This window comes from Caretta caretta, chromosome 3 (assembly GCF_965140235.1).
Source record: "Caretta caretta isolate rCarCar2 chromosome 3, rCarCar1.hap1, whole genome shotgun sequence".
Lineage (NCBI taxonomy): Eukaryota > Metazoa > Chordata > Testudines > Cheloniidae > Caretta > Caretta caretta.
Genome location: NC_134208.1, coordinates 120020106 through 120045090, shown reverse-complemented (window position 1 = coordinate 120045090; position 24985 = coordinate 120020106). Strand labels below are relative to the sequence as shown.

At 42.0% G+C, this 24985-nt stretch overlaps 1 protein-coding gene across 16 annotated transcripts in view; it reads right to left on the bottom strand.

Moving 5' to 3' along the window:
• The window catches only part of ARID1B (AT-rich interaction domain 1B), a 408038-nt gene that overhangs the window by 20885 nt on the left and 362168 nt on the right, over positions 1-24985 (bottom strand). For 11 of the 16 annotated variants that reach the window (XM_048844164.2, XM_048844156.2, XM_048844161.2 and 8 more), the window contains 3 exons: positions 24733-24891; positions 17535-17744; positions 11777-11981 (listed from right to left, as the gene is read on the bottom strand). In XM_048844164.2, the coding sequence (XP_048700121.2) occupies positions 11777-11981; positions 17535-17744; positions 24733-24891 (574 nt within the window). The remainder of the gene's footprint in view (positions 1-11776; positions 11982-17534; positions 17745-24732; positions 24892-24985) is intronic. The other 5 variants (XM_048844165.2, XM_048844167.2, XM_048844166.2 and 2 more) reach the window with 1 other exon arrangement.

Here is a 24985-nt window from a genome sequence, read left to right as displayed (position 1 = left end):
TTCATAGCTGGTATTCTGCAGATGTCTTCCTCTGGCCCCACTGAACCATTTATTTCAAGGAAAAGGTATGTCCATGCTTAGTGTGTGTCTGTCTAGATTAGGTAACTCTGCAAGGCCACCCATTTCATCTGCAGCTACACTTATACTGAGTTCTCAATGAGGGATGGAGAGCATTTGCACCCCGGCACGCTTTCACCTTGTTAAGTGACTACATTCTTACTATAATTACAAGGAAAGAGAGAGAATTCTGTGAAGAGTTCCATTCCAATGAGAATGAGCAGTTATATATGGCCCACTTAACTGAATATATTATACAAAGCTGGTGATGGAATACATTCACAGTGTACCTTTTAAGTAAACCTACAGATACCCTTTTAACTTTAATACCAGGTGAACATATTCACTGCATGAGATATTAGAATATTTTCCCAACTAATTTAGTTTTAGAAATCTGGTAGATGAAACTATACAAATCCATGTATGAGCTTTGGACCTGATTTGCCATGCCCCCCATTATCAAGACCCCTACTGACTTCAGTGGGAGTACCACCTGAGGAGGGCTTGCAGGATCAAATACTTTAATGTAATTGCTGTAAACAAAGATTCACCAGAAGGAAAAACAGAGCTCTAGAATATTTAGAAAGAAAATCTTAACTTAGCCTTAACTTGGCATTTCCTGTTTTTTTCACCTAGATGGCTACAATCTGTCATGTAAACTCTTTCTAGCGCCTGGCTTGTCTACATGTGCTCAATGACTAAATGACAAAAATGTGTACACCACTGCTAGGAGGAAAAATCCAGAAGGAGGCAGCAAGGGTTAATCTGTTCTGATTTCTGGAAAGGGACAGTGGGTTAGAGTTGGCCCCAAATCCTAGGAATCACATCATCTTGATGGATGCAGCTCACGCCTTGCTTCGGTTTGCTTCATTCACATCTGTACTGAATCTTGCCAATATCTGGAAATAATTCCTGCTCCTGAAACATCAGGACCTTTGCACAGCTTGTTTCATTAGTCCTAATGGTGCCATCCTTGGTCCTCAACTTTCCCAACTGTATTTGATTTATGCCCATATAGTAATGAAGTTCTAAGAGCTTTTAAAAATCACTGAGCCCATTAATAGATGAAGAAAACCAAAACACAAATACAACACAAACTCATGTGCAATGAACATTACATTTGACTTGGAACTTTGGGTACATCTACACTGCAAAAAACCCCCACCAACCCTTGTGGCAGCAAGTCTCAGAGCCTGGGCTGCACTATGAGGCTAAAAAGACCAATGTAGATGTTACTGCTCAGGCTGGAGTGCAGGCTCTGGCACCCGGTGAGGGGGGAAGGTCTCAGAGCCTAGGCTCCAGCCTGTGCCTGAACCTTTACATTGCTATTTTTAGCCCTGTAGCATGAGCCCCTCGAGCCTGAGTCAGTTGACCTGGGCTTTGAGACTCACTGCTGCGGGTTTTGGGTTTTTTTGCAGTGTAGACATACCCTTTGGGTGCTACGGCAATACACATTCAAATAACAATACTAATGAAAGTCACCATGTGCATACACAACAAACCCTTTGACTACATGAAAGAAGTCAAGTGATTCAGCTGTTACACCGCCCCTCCCCCCCCCCCATACATCTCAAGGTATCCACTGACACCAGGCAAATTCTACATTACTTCCCTGAAAAGTGCAAAAACCTGAAACCATTTCTGAGTTAAGTTATACAGATTGTAGAGTCAATATACTAGAACCAGGTAAGCATCCTAGCATAGCCCCATGCTATTTACTATAAAATACAATATTGCCTCATCACTATATTTCAAGCTTCTCTCATGATGGGCCATTAAGTGCCAATTAAATTTTCCCCTAACTCACCTCAGGCAAGAAGAACTTAATTCAGATCTAAAAAATAAAGCTGACAGCAGTTAAAATATATTTGCAGTATTTATGGGTTGCATAAATACACCATATTTTTATTATAAAATAATACTCTGTTTTATAGTATTTCCTTATATAAACATGTCTGACTCAAAAAATCAGAACGCAAAATGAGATACCCAGCTGAGAACTTGAAAGCCAAATTTCTACCTGCTGACTGTTTTTAAAAAATGAATGGTAACAAACAGCTGAAAAATGTGTTGTGCAATAGAAATGCCAATACCAGCACAGTGAATGCAAGCTTCCCGAAACTACTTTGTCAGTGTGCCTCAACTTTGACCTGGCAGAAGCATTTCTAGAGATGTGAGAGCATTACAATGTCTGTGCCTGTAAGGTTGTGGAGTGCCTATAAGGACATAAGTGTGTGAGATGTGGATTCTGTCCACTAGGAAATGGACAGAGAACAACAAGTAGGCCACTGAAAAGTTAATCTATGGTTTTTAAAGAGTGTTAATGTACAAAACACATTCTTCATGGCAGAAAAATCTAAGCTCCTCACTCAAAACAATGGTTATTATAGATAGGGCAGACTGAATTGCCTATTATTAAGATTGCCCGACACTTCTCTTTATTATAAGACCCTGTTTGCCAAACTTTAACCATTTGGACTGAAATTTTCCAGACCAGGTATTTGCTTCAGGATGAATTTTTTATTTGGAAAGTTTCAGTCAAAATGGTTTAGTTGTTTCTGGGAATAAAGCTCAGGGAAAACACATGGTTTTACCCATTTAAAAAAATCTGGCAAGTATTCTTACAGAAGCTTTAGTGTACTCATGCTTTGGAGCATGGACTTTAAATCTGGTGTGAGGCGGTCTTTGTGTCAGTGGTGTGTCTTTTTCCGCCTTTGTGAAAGTCCTTTGTGAAAGCCTTTGAAAAAATCAGTTTGCAAATGCTCACTAGTGACTTGCTAGACCACAGCTTAACTCCCCCAAGTTGCTGACTACACTGAGCATGCTCCAGTCTAGGGCTGGGCAGGACTTTCCCTGAAATTTCTGTTCCCGGTTGCTCTGGGCTGTGCTGGATCTGGGTCTGGGCTTGGAACAAACAGCAGAAAGTCCATCTCTTCTGTGCTCTCAGTGCTCTGCCTGCTGGGCCCAGGCCGATGGGGAAGTTGTCTGAACTGAATGAAGAAAGGAAAAGACCTAGACCAGGAAGGATGCAGGGGTAGTAGACTGGGACAAGGAGCCTGGGAGGGGGAGGACTGGGAACCAGCAGGTCAGGGGACTGAGTCTGTCTAAGGGATTATGGGGGGAGACCGGAGCTAACTGGGACTGGGAACCATTGGGGTCGAGAAAAGTTGTGTGTGTGGGGTAGACATATGATGAGGAGGGTGTGAGAGAATAGCTAGGACTGGCTGGGCAAAGAGAATGGGAAGAGGAGCTGGATGTCGGGGGACACTGAGACTGGATGAGAAGCCTGGGGAGGGAGATTGGGACTGGCAGCTAGCAGGAATAAGGAATGTGGAAGTGACTGGACATCAGAGGAAAGGAGATGAGAGACAGACTGGATGTGGAACTGGGAGAGGCGAAACTGGGACTGCTGGGCAAGGAGACTGGAACTAATGATGGGGTGAGTGAGACTGGCATGGGGAGTTTAAAGGGTGGACTGGCTGGGCAACACCGAGACTAGGATGAGAAGCCTGAGGTGAAAATACTGAGACTGTCCGAATAAGAAGAATGGAACTGGGACAAGGAGCCAACGGTAGGGAAGAGACAGGACAGGAACAGGGGCAGAGGGAATGCGGCAGAAAGGGTCAAGGCAGAAGAGTCTGTGCCCACTACAGCACATTCCTCTCCAGAGACTGAAATGGAGCCGAGATTCCTGAGTCTCATCATTCCTCTGCTGTTGGCAAATATCTGTGAAACCAACTGGCAAAACAACTCATCACCCTCTAGTGCTGGTCCACATAGAGGATGACAACCTACTATTGCTATCAGTTATTCCATTAGCTCAAGAGGTCTGTTATATGGATCTAAAGGTTTCAACTGCTGATGAACCACATGGGTGTCAATAGGACATCACATGATGGAACTTGCACTCAGAAATTACAAAATGCCAGAATTAAGGTTGTCTGTGCTACTTAATTGGCCCCTGTGCGTATGCATTATGATACAGTCTTTAATTACATGATCACATACAATTTTTCCACAAGACCCCTGCCTCATTTAGTGCACAGCACTGACATACTCTGGGGATGAATCAGCATTGTGTAGTGAAGGAGACTGTTGTCTGTAGGACCCTTGCCTCATTTACGGTAGAAGTTGGAAGGTATGAGGCAGGGGATTACAGGAAGAGAAAGAACTTTCTCATGCTTAAGGCAATTGAATGCTGTTCTGGGAACTGGATACTATCCTTGCCTGTATTACACAGTTCCCATGTGATACTAGGCAAGTCACTTAAACCAAACTTTTCATAGGTGGTCACTCACGGTATTTTTCATTTACTTGATATGAGACCCTGTGGTCTGATTTGCAGAAGTGCTGAGGACTCATGATTGCAACTGCAGTCAATGGGAGCTGTGCTTTGAATATATTAAGTACTATATAATGCTAAATACTCTGAAAAATCAAGGTCCTAGGTGTCTCAAATTAGGCTCCTCAGATTAGTGGATACTTTTGACCATGATCTCAATTCCTCCCTGTAAAATGGGATAATAACCCCTCAGAACACAGGGGTTTTGTGAAGACAAATTAATTAACGCTTGTGAAATACTCAGATATTATACTGATGAATAACATAGAAAAGCCTATGAGGAAATTAATAATTTTGTATTCAGAGCAGTAAACAAGGCCTTAGGCTACACAATGAACAAAATACTGAACTGGAGGAGAAAACAAAATATTGAATAGCTGCTCACTAAGTGATCAATGTCCTTTCTGCGCACTGAATGAGGAATTGGTCCTTTGGAAAAAAAACAGTATGATCATGTAATTAAAAGACTGTCCCATAATGCATACGCACAAGGGGTCTGAGCTAAGGCTGCACAGGCAAGCTTAACTCTGGCATTTCCTAACTTTTGGCTGCTTGACTTTGCCATCACAATAATGTTTTCTGAACATAGCTTTTGTGTATGTTATATAAATACCGTGTACACACACAGGTTATTTATTATTTATACTGAGTACTGTCCAACATGTAGTAATACTTTTCCAGTTAGAAATCATGAAACTAAACCCTTTTGTCTGTGTGTCAAAGCTGCTACCTGCTCCTCCTTCAAATCTCTCCTTACATCCCACTTTTGTTTAGATTTTCAATGCTACGTTGTGTTCTGACACTGTTTATATCCATCCTTGAAGCTTATCTTTTTGTTTCTACTGTAACTGTTTAAGTTGACTGTAAACTTCTTAAAATAGGGACCCTGTCTTGTTACTTCGTCAAGTTCTACATAAGCACTCAGTACTATAAAACAACAACAACAGAGAATTAAAAAGAAGGAAACAGACAATTATTTGAAGTGTTTAAGCTGTGCATACGAGACCATACAGCAATGACCAGAAAAATACTCCTCTGTGTCTAGTCAACTCGTGTAATATGTGATTTTTCAACATACAAAAAAACCTGAGCAGCACCTGCCTTATAGGTGCCACCGCAGACTTTAAAAAATTGAAAGAAAATTGTCTGAAAGCAACGTCTTAAAAGCCTCCTATATGGACCAATTTGATGTTAGCTGCTTCCTTAAAAGGCCTGCAATGCTAGGGAGTGTGATTTCAGGAAAGACCCTTTATTTACAATAGTTCAAATGTGCAGTTAATAAAAACAGAAAAAAAAATTCTTCCTCTTGCCAGAATTATTTTTCCTTCGGGGAAAAAAAAAAAAAAAAAAGAATGCAACCTCTTGAAACTCCATTACTAGGAGGCCTGACATGCTCTCTAGGATATCCCTACCTTTTGCCAGAAGCTACAAATGTATACGCTAAAGTAAACAATGGAAAGGTTACTGAAGGTTAAGTACATTCACATACTTCAGACTGAACAGCCAGACACCATGCTGGGAAGATAATTTACACAGCAGGAACCCAGTGCCCTAATTCTGACTAGGGTGGGGGTGGGGAGGGGAGAGTTAGTCAGATATGCCACAGGTCTACAGTGAACAGAGGTCAGTGAGAGGGCACCTTTATTTATAACCCAGACCCTTTTCTCATTTATCTTCCACTGGGGATTCCCCGGTTGGCTACATGACAGGTTTTGTGACATCACCTGTCAGCTAATAATAGAAATTCAGTCAGCCACCTGCCAGTAAAGATGGATGGGTTTTTGGTTACAAACTTACTAATTGAATGACTGGCTTTTTCCCCCCCTCCACCCCAAGTCTTGTCTCTGCTGCCAAGGAAACACAGAGAACAGGCTGTTGGATCTCTGTGTTACAACAGGAGCACAAACTTTCACAGGTTTGCTATCATATGATCTCAGAGACACCATCAAGACCAAAGTCTTGTCTGGATTTTATTCAGGAGTTCCCCCAATCTATTGCTGAGTACTGCCCAACGTTCACCAGGTGCTATGACAGGAAGGTATGGTCCCACATATATGTTTATATATTCTGCTAAGAATTATTATTAGCAATATTTTCCAATTAGAAATGATGAAATGGAATCCTTTTCTCTGTGTGTCAAAGCTGCTACCTGCTCCCCCTTCAAGTCTCCTTACATCCCACTTTTGTTTAGATTTTCAATGCTATGTTGTTTTCTGACATACATCCATGAGCTAACCCACAACCAATTCTGAGCCAGTACAATAATGAGTAATAAACCCCAAATACACAGGCTAACAGTGGCCATAACTTCCAGATGCATGTGTACCCAATTGATCTGTTTATTGTGGCTAACAAAATTTCTTTTCTGACCAATGAAAGAATCTATAGTGTCAGAGTGGAAAACAGATCGTATATGTTGGAAGCTTTTTGCAATTTGCCTCCTGGTAACCATTAGCGTTTTACCATAATGGCCAACTTGTATTTTCAATTTAGAATTTTCCACAACATTCATATATATTTTGGTTAAGAATATCAAAACACGAACGAGCTTATGGCTGTATGGAACACTCTGTATTCTTCACAAGAATCTTCAAAAAGCATTAGCATCCTGGATAGAACACTTATGAGGATCTTGCTATTCCGTAGTGCTTGTTTGTCTGCAAGAAGCAGCTCCATGACATGTTCAAGGCCATCTCTTCTCATATGATTTCTGAGCGGACTGGAGAAATTCTGACAGTAGCATACATTCAACTCATGCTTTAAAATGGACAATTAGAACAAAAACAACAGTAAGTTGGTTGAGGTGTAGCTGACTCTGGCCTCCATTGAACAAGGCCCACTGACCTACTGCTTTGCTGAACTAGTCCAACTCTTCCTTTGGAGTTGTTGGGATATACCTTGAATTGTCACAGGCAGCAAAGACAGCTAAATTCTACCTTCAGTTACCACCCATCCTCACTGAAGTCAAAGGGGTTACAAGAAATGTAAGTGATGGTAGAATTTTGATCCCCCAACCTCCTTATGTAAACCATTGGGCTATGTACCAAAGAACACTCTTCAGCCACAGGATTTCAGTCCCTTTACTTCAGGGCTTTGGTTTTATTTCTTCAAAACAAAACTGTTTGATACAAGTTCAATATACCAGTCACATGCTTTCTCCCGACCCAGGGTCTTCTGCAGGAGCCTATCTACTCCCTGAAACTCTTACATTCCTTCTTAGCCTGCTCCCTGCAGGATTCCACTCCACAGGTTATCTACCAGGGAGTAGCATATGAACTCTGAACTAACTCCAGCAAGGAACTAAGGGGCTACAATGCAGAACATTGCAAAGCATAACTCCTAGGCTCTCTGCTGCCTAATCAGAGTCCTCAGCCCCAAGGTAGGTGCCCAGGCTCTGCATAAAATGCATGGGGCAAGTTAGGCACCTAAGAAAGGGAGCCTCAGAAGCCAGCATGCTGAGTGGGGAGCCACCTAAGCTACCCGGGAATGAAATGCAGAAGAAAAGGGCAGGGCTTGGGGCTCAAATTCACAAAAGTACCTTGGCACCTAACTCGCAGCGATCTAGGCCTTAGGTGCCTGACTGACAGCCCAAGGAGGTGCCTGTCTATGCTGGAGTTAGATGCCTAAGGCAGATCTGCCCTTTCTGAAGAAGAGAGAGAGAGAGACTGACTCTATAGCCCCAGGTCAGTCCTTTCTCGGGGGAAGGGAAGGAAAAGAGAAAGAGAGAGAGAGAGTTTGACTTTGACTTTATAGCCCAGTGGTTAAGGGCACTCATCGGGGAGGTGTGACACACAGGTTCAAGTCCAGCCTCCAAAATATATATTTAATTATTTATACACAATGAAACAGTTCCAACAGGAGAAAAGAGAGAGACCCCACTCAGAATACTCAACAGCCCAGTGGTTAGAGCACTCACATGGGAGACCTATGTTCAAATTCCTGTTCCAAATCAGACAGACCAGCAATTTGATCCTGCATCTTGCACATCCCAGGGAAGTGCTCCCTAACCACTGGGCTACTGGGTACTCTGAGGACAGACTGACATGCACATGCGTGAAAAACTGCTTGCCCCCAGTTGTCTTTTGTGCAAGTCCTGATCCAGTAGACATGCTCAGAGATATGCTTACTGGCTTGGGTCCTGCGAGTGAATGACTCATTTGAGAATCCTGCTGGGGCTTAGGCATGAGTGAAGGCACAAAGCAGCTTGTTAGCTGTGGGGTAGCCATAGACCTTAGGTGGCTTGGCACTTGCCCACTGGAGGCACCTAAATGTTGGAGTTCGGCGCCTAGGTACCTTTGTGGATCTAGCCCTCAGTTCCTCCCCTGACCCAGAGACTCTGGTAGGATCCTTTCTACTGTCTGAAACCTCTTCCTAGCAACCGAGCTACTTGCTGGTTTTCACGGAGACCATGTGATCGTCAAGCTATCACCTGAACCTCAGCCTCACAGAATCAGCTGTGAAACAGGTGATTTGTCACAGGAGGGGGTTACACCCAATTCCCTTTAGGGCAATTCTTCCTCATGTATTGATTTAGGCATCAATATCGCAACTGGTTCTGTGCAGTTAAAGAAGCAGGGTTCAAAAAGGCTGCTATGTCCAGCACAGGGGTGTCCTGCACAGAACCAATCTCATGATGTCTTAATGTTTAAAAGCAAGAACCTTTTAGTCTACTGCTTCCTGTTCAAGTGGGCTCCTGCTCTATTTGCAAGCCAAAGATGGATGGATTACCTAAAGTACATCTATAATCCTACTGCTTTTGTGCAGTTAAAACATGAATGTTGCCATAAACTGAAGAAAAAGAAAAAAAGAGCTGTTAAGAGAACAGGCCCTGTACTTTCTGCAGCATCTATACCTCAGCAGGATTTCATGTATTAAAGCTGATACACACTGGGAAAGCCTTTTTCCACACAGAAGTGCAGCCCATTCAGTGACACAAGTTCTTTTCCACCAAACAAAATAAACCTTGAGATCTTTGCTTGAGTCCTTCCCTCTTCTGGTCCCTATGTCCAGCTGTGTTTTTATTTTGGAAAAATAGTTTCAGTTCTGCTCCCAGACAGCTTGTTTGAACTGAATGTAATGTTGTGATAAATTCAAACTTGGACTTTGCAGTTTTCATTTACAGTTTCAAGGTGCACATGGACCTGCAGGGCAGCCCATGACATTTCTCTGCTTTTGTTCAAGGTCTGGATATTTAAATCAAGATTCTTTAACTCAAAATTCAGACAGTTTTATGATGATTGTTCCTGGACCACTAACCAAAATCACTGAATGGCAACATTGTAAGGGAGTTGGGGAGAGGAAGAGGGAAGCGAAATATTTATTTAGTTTTGCTGCTTAATTAAAAAAAAATTTCCTTTTCCTCCTCCCTAATGAGTCTAATGGTCTCAGCTCCATTTACTGGTCCTTGCTGTAGGTGATGCAGCCAAATTCAACAGCTTTCAATTTCGAATAAGAGTGCGTGTGTTGACTAATCTAAACTCCTCTAGGGAGTCAAATACTCTGACTGCTGCTCTTGTTTATAGAGTCATAGAATATCAGGGTTGGAAGGGACCTCAGGAGGTCATCTAGTCCAACCCCCTGCTCAAAGCAGGGCCAATCCCCAGTTTTTGCCCCAGATCCCTAAATGGCCCCCTCAAGGATTGAACTCACAACCCTCGGTTTAGCAGGCCAATGCTCAAACCACTGAGCTATCCAATACGTGGGCCTTTCCCCCTCCTAAACTTGTTTTTCAGAGTAACATACTTGCTTGATACAGTAAATACCTATTGCTGGGGTACATGATAACCTTAAGTATTTGTAAGGTATAAACATTTAGGGTGCTTAAAGGGGTGAACTTAGTGGTGATGGAAGGTAAATTTAAACTGAATATCAGGAAAAAATTCATAATACTGAATTCTATTAGACTATGGAAGCAGTTTAAACAGAAAGCAGTTTAAACCCTATCACTGGAGACATTTACAATACTGGACAAAGCACCACAGAGATCATCAGAAGGAATAACCCTACCTGGCAACTGAATGTAACTGCATGACTTAATAGGTCTTTTCTATTTCTAATATCTATGACAGAGGGTCACAAACTAAGGGGGCAGCTGGCTGGTTTCCTGGCTCTTCTCCTTATTTCCAGCTGCTAAAAGAAATCAAGTTATATTAAATACTTTCCTAATTTCACAATTCCATGTAAGCAACTGTTGTCACTTTCACAGGGATGATACTATGTTGCTAATGGGAGGAGGTGGCCTGTGTAATAGTGAATGCTCCCCATTCACTATTTATCTGAGATTATTGTGTATTAAAAAGTACTCCACACCAGGAAAGAGTCTGAGAATTCCATTTTTCTGATTCACACTTACAAAAGTCTTTGCCCTTCTGTGATTTCATGCAGACAGAAAATAGTGCATACCAATTAAAAGTCCTCTTTTCCTCTTCTGCCTGAAGCCAAGAAGTTAAATACTCCAAAAGGCAACAATACCTACTATTTATTCTTTCACGTGTAAACATGTTACTCCTCTAGATTTCTCTAGCTTGAATGTCAATCATGATTGTCATCTTATGAGTCTTGAGTTGAATGCAGGCAGAAAAAACCAAATCTCATTCTCCTAACTACTTTAAGCACGATACTGTACATGAAGATTCATTAACCAAAATCAACCATTTGGACTTCAGTGCCCTTCTACAGCTGACAATAGGATGCAGGCTGCTAGCACTCCATCTAATACACAGGATTAGCAACAATGGCAGAGGAAAGTGACATATTCTAAACTACAAAGCTTGATATTGTACTATGGGTGTTCTCTAGTCTCTCAACTCTCTCCATTTGCCAGTATTTCAAATAAACAGTAGCGGAGCAGCAGGCTGAGTTCCATTTATTGGACCAAAAGCTGCCATTCTTACTCACACTGAGTAGTTCTTTTACCTGCCAGCAGGCCCACTGAAACTCAGCTCCAGATTTCCAATAGTTGAAGTGTGGGTGGGAGAATCCAGCCCTTCCTTCATTTGTTTATTTAGTCCCAGGTATCTGATATCATACAGAGAGCGAATGCAAGGGATGGAAAATCCCTGTAGAACACTGCTCTTATTATTCGTTTCCATTTAACAGTTTGATCGTTAGAATGCTTGTATTTTTCAGACAGAGAAAAAGAAATGCTTAAAGATGTGTGGGCATATACACATCTCTAGCCTACCCCTTAGAGTTAACTTTCATGCTGTCTTGGAGCCAGTTCAGAACACAAATAGGATTCCCAAGGAGTATTTATTTAGCTAGCTTATCTAAGGTTAGCAAGGGATGCTTCTAAAATGTTTGCTGGGACAGGAGATTTGAGATGCAGGATGTAGTCTAATGAATTATTGTATAAGAGGCTGCAGTTCTTCTACTTACCAGGAGATGGCGGCTGAATCTTAGGTTGTTTCTTAGTATCTCCAGTGCTGAAGACCTCTGGAGGGGGCTCCTCCCCTCGTTCAATCTTACACTCAAAGGCAAACAGGTACTGAATATACTGTTTTTTCAGGGAGCTGGCTGCGCTGCTTGAAGTGCCAACATTCAGGTTGGTTGCCAACTCGCGCCACTTCTTGTTTTTATTAACCTACCAAAATAAATGGCAGAAGTATTGGTTTGCAGCAAAGCAGCTTGTTTAAAGCCAAGAGGAAAAAAAGCACTTAATGTCTTGGTTTACTTTTTTTATTTGCCTCTTTTAACTAATGCTCATTACTCCCCCCATTCAGTAATGCACTGACAGCGTTTACAGTTATAAACCCATTAAGGAACCTGCTGATAGCTACATAAAAAGCTTGTTGAGAGTCTTCTGCATGGTGCATCTTTTAAATGCCTTGCACTCTTCCAAGGCTTGTGCTATTCAGTTAGCTATTTATCTCCATTCAAATGCACACTCACTGACTCTCTCTCTGACACACACATACCCCTATTCTAATTAAAAAAGCAGCTTCTAAAAACTAATTTAAAAAGCAATAACAATGTTATTCTGCAGTTTAAGTGTTTCAGCACTGATATGAAAAACGTTTGCTCCAGAACAGCCAACAGCTGTCAGATAGTTTAGCCTGTAATTTCTGGTTCAAATCCTTTCACTTTAAGGCTTCTTGTGGGATTGATCAATGATCCCATTGCAACAGGAGATGCAGAGTCAAGTGAGGCCCCTTCTTATTAATTAAGACAGACTCCAAACACACTGGGACAGTGCAGTAATGTTCTGTATTATAGTTCTGCTGGCACAAGCATGCCATTGGTGTGAGCCTTGTTTTGCTGTGTATGCCAGAGTATTGAAAGGGACTGTTCAAAGTACGTTCTTAAATTGAGGCACACTGGATTTACCACACCAGATCAGACCATTGGTCCAGCAATGCCTCTAGTAATGACCAGTATTTTTCCTTTAAACAAAGGTGAAAATGCCCCAGTGTGCATCAGGCTAGATGTGCAGTGCTGGGTGTGATCCTATCAGGTGCTGAGCACCACTGAAGTACATGGAAGTTGAAAGTGCTCAGTGTCTCTTAAGATTATATCCCGTGGGGGGTAGGGGGAGCTTACTTCTTGAATGCTATGATCAGTTTACATCCTGAAGCATGAGATTTTATCATCCTATCTTAGCTTAAATAGCTACAAAGTTTATTACTGGTCATATCTGTTGCCAACCTTATATGCCAGCCAAGAAGATATTTATATAGTTTTTATCTTTGTGTTCAATAGCCCCTTCACAGCTGCCAGACAGGACGGTTCTCTTGGCAAAAGAGTTAATAACATGCAGACTGGCATGGTCGAGTGAAGAGCTTTATTTTCCCTGTGTATTCCAGGTACATCTGGCAGCAACCCAGGGGTCAAAGAGAAAGTGATTTTCATAAACTGGCACTTTTGAGACTTAAAACTCCAATCACACCGCCCTTTTTTGTCCATTTACTTAGCACTACGTGGTATACAATGAACACACTGCATAATGCACGCAGAAGTACTCAATGCCTAAATGTCCAGTATATTGGCATATAAAACAAGGCTGCCAACAGCAGGTCTACCCATGGATTTGGAAGAGAGAAGCAAAGCGCTATTTGGTGTACCGTGAAATGCAATACTTCAGGAGGATAAATGCGCACCATCGCTGCACATCTACATCCTGTCACTCACTGGGCAGAGATCATGAAACATGGAGAGCAGTGGTAGGGGGAACTATGCTTTTCAGGTGGGCACCATCCAACTATATTTAAATAAATCTCATTAGACGAACACGTGCATTTCTCTGTAGCCCTAACTAGAGAATACATGTTAACAGGCCCACAGCGAACTATCAACCTTTGTAGCCTACAAACCTACAAATCAAGTTACTTTCAAAATTGTGTCTGAGTCAGACAGCATCTCCTCACTGGTGATATATGTTGGTCCATACTGGAAAGTAAGCTTGGGCCCCAAAATGTGTTTTTTAAAAAAATAAATAAGAAATTAACCTTGTGGTAAACAAACATGCAGGCCTTTTTAGGATTTCAAATTTCAACTCCCACTTGCCTCATATTTAATGGTTTAATATTAACCAATTGTGTAGAAGCATTTGAGCTTCTTTAGACACTGAGACAAATGCTATAGCCAGTCTTAAAAAGAGGCTGCAGAGTGTTATGACCAATAACAAAGTTTGCAAGCTAAGGGAAACTCCGGGGCACACATCAGCTGGTCATTGCAAAACTCAAGATCGAATCCCACCTTTGGACAGCATTTAACAAGTGGCAAGGTGCAATACATTTGATCTTTCTACCTTCCTCTGCGGCGCCAGTTAGCATCACTGGACTTGAAAGACCATGATCTAATTCATAGAATCATAGAATATCAGGGTTGGAAGGGACCCCAGAAGGTCATCTAGTCCAACCCCCTGCTCAAAGCAGGACCAATTCCCAGTTAAATCATCCCAGCCAGGGCTTTGTCAAGCCTGACCTTAAAAACCTCTAAGGAAGGAGATTCTACCACCTCCCTAGGTAACGCATTCCAGTGTTTCACCACCCTCTTAGTGAAAAAGTTTTTCCTAATATCCAATCTAAACCTCCCCCACTGCAACTTGAGACCATTACTCCTCGTTCTGTCATCTGCTACCATTGAGAACAGTCTAGAGCCATCCTCTTTGGAACCCCCTTTCAGGTAGTTGAAAGCACCTATCAAATTCCCCCTCATTCTTCTCTTCTGCAGGCTAAACAAGCCCAGCTCCCTCAGCCTCTCCTCATAAGTCATGTGTTCCAGTCCCCTAATCATTTTTGTTGCCCTTCGCTGGACTCTCTCCAATTTATCCACATCCTTCTTGAAGTGTGGGGCCCAAAACTGGACACAGTACTCCAGATGAGGCCTCACCAATGTCGAATAGAGGGGAACGATCACGTCCCTCGATCTGCTCGCTATGCCCCTACTTATACATCCCAAAATGCCATTGGCCTTCTTGGCAACAAGGGCACACTGCTGACTCATATCCAGCTTCTCGTCCACTGTCACCCCTAGGTCCTTTTCCGCAGAACTGCTGCCTAGCCATTCGGTCCCTAGTCTGTAGCTGTGCATTGGGTTCTTCCGTCCTAAGTGCAGGACCCTGCACTTATCCTTATTGAACCTCATCAGATTTCTTTTGGCCCAATCCTCCAATTTGTCTAGGTCTTTCTGTATCCTATCCCTCCCCTCCAGCGTATCTACCACTCCTCCCAGTTTAGTATCATCCGCAAATTTGCTGAGAGTGCAATCCACACCATCCTCCAGATCATTTATGAAGATATTGAACAAAACCGGCCCCAGGACCGACCCTTGGGGTACTCCACTTGATACCGGCTGCCAACTAGATATGGAGCCATTGAGCACTACCCGTTGAGCCCGACAATCTAGCCAGCTTTCTACCCACCTTGTAGTGCATTCATCCAGCCCATACTTCCTTAACTTGCTGACAAGAATACTGTGGGAGACCGTGTCAAAAGCTTTGCTAAAGTTAAGAAACAATACATCCACTGCTTTCCCTTCATCCACAGAACCAGTAATCTCATCATAAAAGGCGATTAGATTAGTCAGGCATGACCTTCCCTTGGTGAATCCATGCTGGCTGTTCCTGATCACTTTCCTCTCATGCAAGTGCTTCAGGATTGATTCTTTGAGGACCTGCTCCATGATTTTTCCAGGGACTGAAGTGAGGCTGACTGGCCTGTAGTTCCCAGGATCCTCCTTCTTCCCTTTTTTAAAGATTGGCACTACATTAGCCTTTTTCCAGTCATCCGGGACTTCCCCGGTTCGCCACGAGTTTTCAAAGATAATGGCCAATGGCTCTGCAATCACAGCCGCCAATTCCTTCAGCACTCTCGGATGCAACTCGTCCGGCCCCATGGACTTGTGCACGTCCAGCTTTTCTAAATAGTCCCTAACCACCTCTATCTCCACATAGGGCTGGCCATCTCTTCCCCATTTTGTGATGCCCAGCGTAGCAGTCTGGGAGCTGACCTTGTTCGTGAAAACAGAGGCAAAAAAAGCATTGAGTACATTAGCTTTTTCCACATCCTCTGTCACTTGTTTGCCTCCCTCATTCAGTAAGGGGCCCACACATTCCTTGGCTTTCTTCTTGTTGCCAACATACCTGAAGAAACCCTTCTTGTTACTCTTGACATCTCTGGCTAGCTGCAGCTCCAGGTGCGATTTGGCCCTCCTGATAACATTCCTACATGCCCGAGCAATATTTTTATACTCTTCCCTGGTCATATGTCCAACCTTCCACTTCTTGTAAGCTTCTTTTTTATATAATTCAATATGCTACATCATGCTACATACAGTACTACTGTTAAAATCAGCAGTAATCACTGCTGGAAGTGGGTTTCCAGAACTGGCTAGGTGGGAGGGTTACCAGGGGCTCACTTTCCATGGGCCCAATTCAATTTAACATACTTCTGTTTTCAGATTGTATGTTGTAGTGTAGAGATCTCATGTGTATTTTAGTTACATCTAACTAATAATTTAGGGCCTGATCCAGCAAAGTGTTGATCACCCTCAATTCCCCTTAATTCAGTTTGAGTTGTGAGCTCTCACCATCTCACAGGAAGCATTCAGCACACAGCAGGCCTGGGCCTTAGGTGGAGGGGGAAAAACATACTACGTAAGAAAGAGACAGCAAGGCAAAAAGAAGGTTTTGAACCCCAAATCCAATAATGCTACTACTTAATATTTAGCATCTACTCTAGTGCTTTACCCTTTCAAAGTGCTCCACAAACATTAAAGGATCAACCCGGCTCTAAAGACACGAATGGGATTGAACTTAAATAAGTTAATGTTCACAGCACCTGTGTGAGTCAGGCAACTATTACTAACCCCAAGTCGCACGTGGGAAAAGGAACCTCACATTCTCTCACCTGTGACATCACAGGCCTCATATTTACTCTTGGTGGGAAAGACAAGGTTCAATGCAGCAAACTGTATCTCTGACTTCTATGTCTTTTTTATTTGCAGCCCCTTCCACAGTCTACCTTCCTGTCTTTAGGTTAGGTTTCCCCATTATTTATTATTATTGTATTTATATAGATTTAGACAGTGCCAAACATGTGGTAGGTATTTTCCAAACAGAGGAAAACACAAGTCCCTTCCCGGCTGAGTGTACAATCTAAACATACAGAGGGAAGAATGGTTTGGGACAGACATTGCTTGCACATTAAATACTCCTGCCACTTCCTAAGAGATTTGAACTGACTTTTCCTAGAGGCATTTTCCTGTCTGAGATGGATGGATTTCAGGCTCTCTCTTTTCTTCCATCTCTAGAATAGCTGTTTTCCATCACCTGTTTTGATCTTCTTCCATGTTTCTAACCCTTCTCTTTAATCCAATGGCCTTCTCTTCTGATTCTCTCTTAGCACTACTAGAGTCCCCTTGATCAGACAGCAGCCTAAGCTCCCTTGACACTCGGCAATTTAGAGCCACACTGTGCACTATGAGAGCACTTGTGCAGCCCAAAATGAACCTCAGGACTTGTTTACATAAACACTGAGTTCATGGCAAGCTGGAGTGTAAATCTACCACAAACCGAGTGCCTGTGTGGACCTTGCCTTCATCCCTGGGCCCACGCCACTTCCCGCACCTTCATCCACCTTCATTCCCGCGCCTTCATCCCATGCCACTTCCCACGCCTTCATGCACTTCTGCTCACCTGTGCTAAACCTCCGATCTCTTTGACACAGACATAAAGCCTGAACAGGTCCAGTGGCTTCTTGCCTACAGCCGGCAGACTGGCCACAGGCGTGCCCCTTTCTTCCATGAAGGTGAGGTATCGATCCACCCACATCTTGCGTTCTGGCTCACTTCCCAGCTCATAGACTTTTGTGATCTTTTCTCCAGTTGTGGTGGAGGAACTTGATTTCTAGAGCAGAAAATGAAAAAAAATAGAGTTGGGGGAAGGGTGGGAAGGGAAAGGAAAAGAAAGTAAGATACTCACAACATTGAAGAAGAGAAGATGTCAAACAAACTAAAGCTGTCACACAACAGTCAGGAATGAAGGCTACTAGTTCTGGCACAAACAGTACATTCTGTCCATATACTGCAAGTTACATGATTTTAAATAAAGGGCCCAAACTCCCCATTTTCATTATTTTCTTATGTTTCTTTCATTGATCTGAGCTTTGGATCCCAGAAGGCAAGTTTCTGATGATGCCTCAAGTCATTTAAAAAATAATATCTAGTTTTTATATAGTGCTTTTCATCCACAGATCTCAAAGCGCTTTACAATTTTAAATTAAGCTACATTAAAATCAGCCTCTTCTGAACAACTTGTAATAATACAAAGAACACCCTGAAAGAAAGAAAGCACTAAAATGCTCCATCAGAAGAGGAATTCTGAAGAAACAGCTTAGAGCAGAAGCTAGGATGACCAACCTTCTTTGGGAGCAGGGTTGGAATTGGGCAGGGGTAGGTGATTATGTCTTACCTACTCTTCCCCTCATGGCTGGCTAAAAAAAAACAAACCGCAGAAGAGGGAACCAACTGTCATTTTCTCATACCAGCCAATTTGAGTACTGGTCATGAGTAACCACTCTCTTCACTTGCAAACGTGAAAGAGAACCACAGAGTATAGCCATCACATGTATTCAGCGTGTGCAGAAAGAGCATACATAGCACACTGATGAAAATTAGGGCTATAAACAGAAGCAGAGCCCCTTCCAAGTAGCTGGGCCAGGCAATGGGAAAATCCACAAAAGTGGAGGGTGGGAGGAAAATTAGTTCTCCCTCTGTTGAGTAGTAGGAATGGAACCATTATGTGGTTACTCCTCTAATTTGACCTCATCTCCCTCCCCTTGTAAGGAAGGGAAGGGAGAGGAAACAGCTGGTGGATCTGTGTAGAAGTGCATCCACCAGCCTGCCCTGGACCTGTTCACCACACCTTTGCTATGCAAGCAGAGACCCTTGTGTGCTGGGCTCTGTGACTCACAGGGATTGCACCCCACTCATGTGTAGCTCTCTCAGTAGTGTCCCCCTTCCACACAGGATAAGTGCTCTGGGTTCTGCTGCAAGAGGGCCCTCTGCCCCTACAGAAGAGGGGAGATGATTTGCCCCCTAGTGAACTTGGTGTTATTCAGAATTACACATGATCAGGACATTTGAACACAAAGGTATGTGGGAAGGAGATATTCACATGACATCATGGAGAAGGAAATGTATTCTGTATATGTAACATATCAGAGGTGTGGCCCCGGCTGAGGTAAACATTCCACCTATCCTTGTCCACCCACTGCCCTTCCCCTTCTTAACTTTTCTCTGTTTTTTTTTTTTTTTTTTTTGCCTTGTAGGGTAAAATATTTTAAAATAAGCAAAAAAAGTTTTGGACTGATCAGCTCTGAACAAAATTCCCAAATGTGCTTTGGGATGAGTACAGAACGAGCTCCCTGTTGATCACAGGGTTCTGAACGGGGCTTGGCACTATGGAACGATGCAACATGTAATGTGGCGACACGCAGCTTCCAATAACTTTAGCCTGTTGATTACTGTGGTGTTCAGAAAGCCAACGGCAGCTCACATAAAGCACTGCCACCAATCACCTTGTACACTTTGGTCTGGAAAATCTGAAGAGCTCCAAATCTCACTCTGGTCTCTGCCTGAAACTTGACAATGTTGGGGAAGAGCCAGGAGGGAAGAGAATCAGAGCCAAGAGGATGTGACCCTGCAGTTCCATTGTTGTTGTTATTTCCAGTGAATGGATATTAATTTTAATTAAATAAATAGCCTCCTGAAAAGCTCCCCATTTTGCTAACTGAATTTCTAATTTCTTCAGTTGTAATCCTCCCTACTGATATGTATGTAATATTATCTTTCACATTTTGAAATTAGGAGGTGCAATATTGAATTCAGTGAACCAAATTCAGCTGTGCTGCAACTCTCCTGGAAGTCAATGGAGCCAAGGCTGAATGTGGTTTACCGGTTTTAAATGGAGGGAGGTGTGTGCACTGGCATAAGCCCCGTGGATTAGGCTGTGAAAGGACAAATTTAATGATTCTGTATGTGGTTGTGATATCAGTTCTGTAACTGAAATTGCTTCATCCCACGCATTTAGGAGCATTTTGCTTTTAAACAGTATTTAAGCAGTAATCTTTTTACTTCAAAGATTATTAAAATGGAAAGGAAAATTAAAAAAAGAGGATGGACAGTAAGTGGACAAGTCATAATCCTAAATATTTTATTCTCAAATAGGAACCTAGGGATGAGCATATACCACTGAATAGCAGAGCAGAGTGGAGCTACAGTGCTACCCACTTAAGTGAAGAACAAAATGATTCTACCTTTTACCAGCATTAATTTCACAGTCTCACATTTGTGATGTCACAGACATCATTATCTATATTCTAGGCAGGAACTACAAGGTTTTATATAGCAAATTTTATCTCCACTTACATCTAATGTAGGAGGTAATAAACTAGTTTCTATTACGCTTTTATACAAGTTCACCAGTAGAAGAATTTTCAGGCTTAAAATTCAAATGAAAAGTTTTACACTAAAATTCTTCTTCTTTTAAACCAGTATCACTGCAAAATGGCAACTGGTTTACAGTCTTTCATACTGGGCTTATACTATTTCTATAGTATATCCCACCAAAACATATCAAATTATGTTGCTCTTCTGTAACATGGCAGTAGACTCCAAAATGACAGTATAATCTGAAAACTTTTGAAAGTTTGCAGAAGGTAAGAAGTGCTTCTCACTCTGTAATTTTCTTTTAAAACAAAACATTAATCTTAGAAGAATGCACTGGGGGAAAACAACACCCTTTTCCCAAAGTAAATGTTTTTTTTTCTCTTCTGAACTTTGTGCAAAATGACAGATTTTACACAAGCTTGTTCACACACTAACACAAACTGCAGTCCTGTATGGCCAGATTCAGCCTAGAGCAGGTAAGTTTTAAACCTTAGAAAATAGGGATTTATTACAGCATAACTACTGACTAACTTAATTAAAATGGGAGCACCAAGCAATATTGGAATAATAACAATTATCCTACATTTTTCTTTGTGAGTGCATTTATGGTCTGATTAAAATAACCAAGAGGGTTTAGGCAAGTTTGTCACACCTCGCTCTATCACAGGGATTGGCAACCTTTGGCACGCCGCCCGTCAGGGAAATCCGCTGCTGGGCCGGGCCGGTTTGTTTACCCGCAGCATCGGCAGGTTCGGCCAGTTGCAGCTCCCACTGGCCATGGTTCACCGTTCCAGGCCAATGGGGGCTGCGGGAAGCGGCGACCAGCACATCTCTTGCCCCACGCCGCTTCCCGCAGCCTCCATTGGCCTAGAGTGACGAACCGCGGCCAGCGGGAGCCGCGATCGGCCGAACCTGCGGACGCTAAGGTAAACAAGCCATCCCGGCCCACCAGCAGATTTCCCTGACGGGCTGCATGCCAAAGGTGGCCGATCCCTGCTCTGTCACCTTGCTTCAATTCCCCTGTAACCAATGTTCCCTCTAATTTTTGACAGTCCATGTGTGCAAAAAATTTCTTCTGTGCAGATTTTTGACAGGCCATGCGTGCAAAAAATTTCTTCTGTGCAAATTGTTGTGCTTCTGTGCAAATTGTTGTGCACGCGGTGTTTTGCAGTGGGTGTGGGGTTTAGGATATGTGTGTGTGCACACACCCGCACAGCTTAGAGGGAACAGTGCCTATAACCCTAACCTCTGCTACTCTAGCCCCAGGACCTTCCTGTGGAGAGATCCTGTCATGCCAAAGTGGGTGGTGGCTTTTGAAACAAGATGAGAAGAAGCAAACTCATTTCCATATTTAATTTGTATATTATTTATATCACGCCAAAACATACACTGATGCCTCCTCATAGAACAATAATCTACCACATCTCCTATGGTAAATCTGCAAGAATCCTTCAGGCAATCCAAGGTATCTGCTTGATAGTTCATTGTCTCCTCCAACAATTCCTTTCAGATTTTAGCTGCAGGTAGTTATGTCTGTTTGCATCTGTGTATGTGTGTGTAAAACACAGCCTGAAAATCCCACTTTAAGAGTTTGTTAATATTTATATAATAATAAAGACCTATTTTGATTATATACCCACATGCACATGCACGCACACACACAGAGTACACATACAGTCAAAACTGCGCATGGCTGAAATCTCAAAAGACTGCTTGCAAAAGACTCCTTCGTGCTTTCAAGAGACAATGCACAGTCATGGAGATTTTTATTGATTGCCTGAAGGATTCCACAGATTGCAAATCTCTCACTGAAAGCACTGTTGGAAAAACGTACCATTCAACTATCTCTACTGTAATATGGGTACATAGATACATACAGTGAACAGTTTCAGAGCATTTTAAGAGGGTTCATAACCCTACTGTTTTAATTTGTGTCAATGACCCTGCTCACAGTCTCTCTCATATTGAGACACTCACATATTTTCATATTCTATTTTAATGAATTTTTAAGCCATTTTATTCTTTACATAACTGATTACAGTATAGCAATGCCACTGTAACTATCCAGGTGGAGCATCCCACAATGTATATCATTATACAGTCCCTTCTCTGCATCTTCTCCCTCTGCACTTGCATAAAGGAATCACTGAACAAAATGACCCACTCTGCTGGTGCAGGGGTTCTGCAAAGCTAACCACAGACCATGCTCCCCCTTGCCCACACTCACTCCTGGAGCCAAGAACTCTATCAGAACCTTAGCACTTGGATAATCTGATGAATAAATTAGCCAGCACAGGCTATTTTCATATATCACTGGGAAGAATGGGGAATCCCAATAATAATTTCAATCAAAGTCAGACTAGTGTTGTCAATATCAGCTGTAAACAAAGTTATCCAACAGTCTGGCCTCCACAGATAAAAAGATATCAGCTGGTTGACATTTCTTATTTTTCTATAATTCTGTAGTTCTCCAAACCACCACCACTCTAGTCACTCGAACTATGTATTGAGAAGCTAACTGAAGTTATGGAATCATTGCTAAGAACTCTGAACAGGAGGTGTAATATTGCATTTGAAGAGAGGGGAATGTGGAATAGGAGGTTTAACCTGAAAGCAAAACCATAAAGCCTTCCACATCCTTCACACATATATTCTAATTGTCTTTGTTAATTTTAAGTGGGAACAAAACATATATGCTCACGATGGTCCCTGTGGTTTATTAACAAATTATTAAAATGAGCTCAGGAATGCACATTCACTGGACAAAATATTTTCCAATCTTCCAGAAAAGAAAAAGTGAAACATTAAAAAAAAAGAAAAGAAAATTTCCCATTACCAGTTTATAGCATTGTCCATTCAGAAACTTTATTAAAATTAAGACAGGATGGGACCTGGAGGGCGTAAAGAACACCAGCTGCCTTCTGAGACTCAAAGTCAATGTCATATGGACATCAAAATTAAGGTGGTGCATTTCATCCCTATACTTCCCCTGTTCTCCCCTGCAGGGCTACATACCTCCTCAGGCCTTTTAAGGTGAAATTCACACCAGTGCAGACGGCATGCACAAGAACCCTAAAAATCCACTTGAGCCCATTAAATGTGGTTCAGAAGGGCTTGTATGGACCCTCTACACTAGCAAGAATGTCACCCTCCATGAGCTTAACTACTTTCTCAGAGGAACAAAAAGTTAGTAACTCTGAATTGCCATGTGAAGTCTATAAACATTTTTGGGGACAACTTTAATGTCTGGTCTATCTGCTGCAACAAGATAATAGTGATTAATAACATTCCCTGTCTTGGATGTTATACTTTCAGGCTCTGGATTGGTAGACTTTTTCCCCCTCTCCAAATTGCTTTCGCCTTGAGTTGCGCTCTTCAATTTATCTTGTGAAAACTAAGGCATTACTGAAGACTAGCTGCAAAGTTAACTATGCATTAAAATTGAAAAAGAGCATTATATTTCAGATATAACTATAATATAGTATTTTGCTTGAGTGAAGTTATATTTTAAATAAAAGAATGACATATACTTTCCTAGTTTAAGAAATAAGCCAAAAATGGTCAAATGGATATTAGATCCCCATATATGCTTATATTTGCATACTTTTTTTTTGTATTTTTTTGCTCTATGCATCTCACCTGGAAATGATAGTTAATTTAAATGTTATGTCTCATGCTGTTCTGGATCCAGATTCTTCTGCATAACCTGTTTCTAGTGTGAGTACACATTGTTCATCTAAAAAAGGAGCTTTCTAAAAATATACATGCATTAACTTTTTCACCAACCTTTTGGTTCATTTTAACTAACTGAGTGAAACAAATCACAACCGATATTATTTCAGATTGTGCCCTGAGAATTTAAAGTTCTACAAATGAAATTTGGAAATAAAAATGTTTCAGAACTGTAAATGACAGACTTGTCTGAGGTGCCTTTTGTGGTGCAGAACATGTAATCCATATTGTGCCTGTTCTTACTACCCAGAGAGGGGAAAATATTTGTTTTTTTTAAAATAGTAATACTTAATGAACAGTGGGACAAACAATGAAGTCAGTTGTGTGAAGGAGTTTGGACCCAATAAAAGAAATGGAATGTCCTTATCAACACAATTGGCATGCTCTGTAAGCTGATGCATTATGGGAAGGATGCTTTCTTCACAACAACTGTTGTATTACCAGACAGTAAACTTACACGATGCACTCAATTTTACTTTTTTTATTACTACTGGGTCAAATTTTGCCCTCTGATAGGCATGCTCAGGTCCCACAGAAGCCAAGACAGTGGGAGTTGTACGCATGTATCTGAGAGCTGAATTTGGCCCTATTATTATAAAGAAAGAAAATCCTTTAGTGGATAAATTATGAAGAAAAAGAATTTATAAAACAAACAAGCAAGCATTAAAATATAATTAATTACAAAAAAAACCAAAAAAACCAGAGCCACTTACAGGGCTTGATGGAGTCTTTGGCCAGCCTGGGCTGCTAATGCTATCACTTTCATCTCCATGAAATGAGGAGATGCTAGCAGAGCTTGGGGACATTGGGGAAGGGACTGGCAGGTTGCCTGGGGTTGGGGGCTGAGAAATACCCTGAGAGCTGTAGCTATCCTGTGGTAGAGGAATAAAAAAAAAATAATATGACAAAGGCAGGGCAAACTTTATTAAAAACAAAAACAAAAAAAATACATCCAGTTTAACAGAC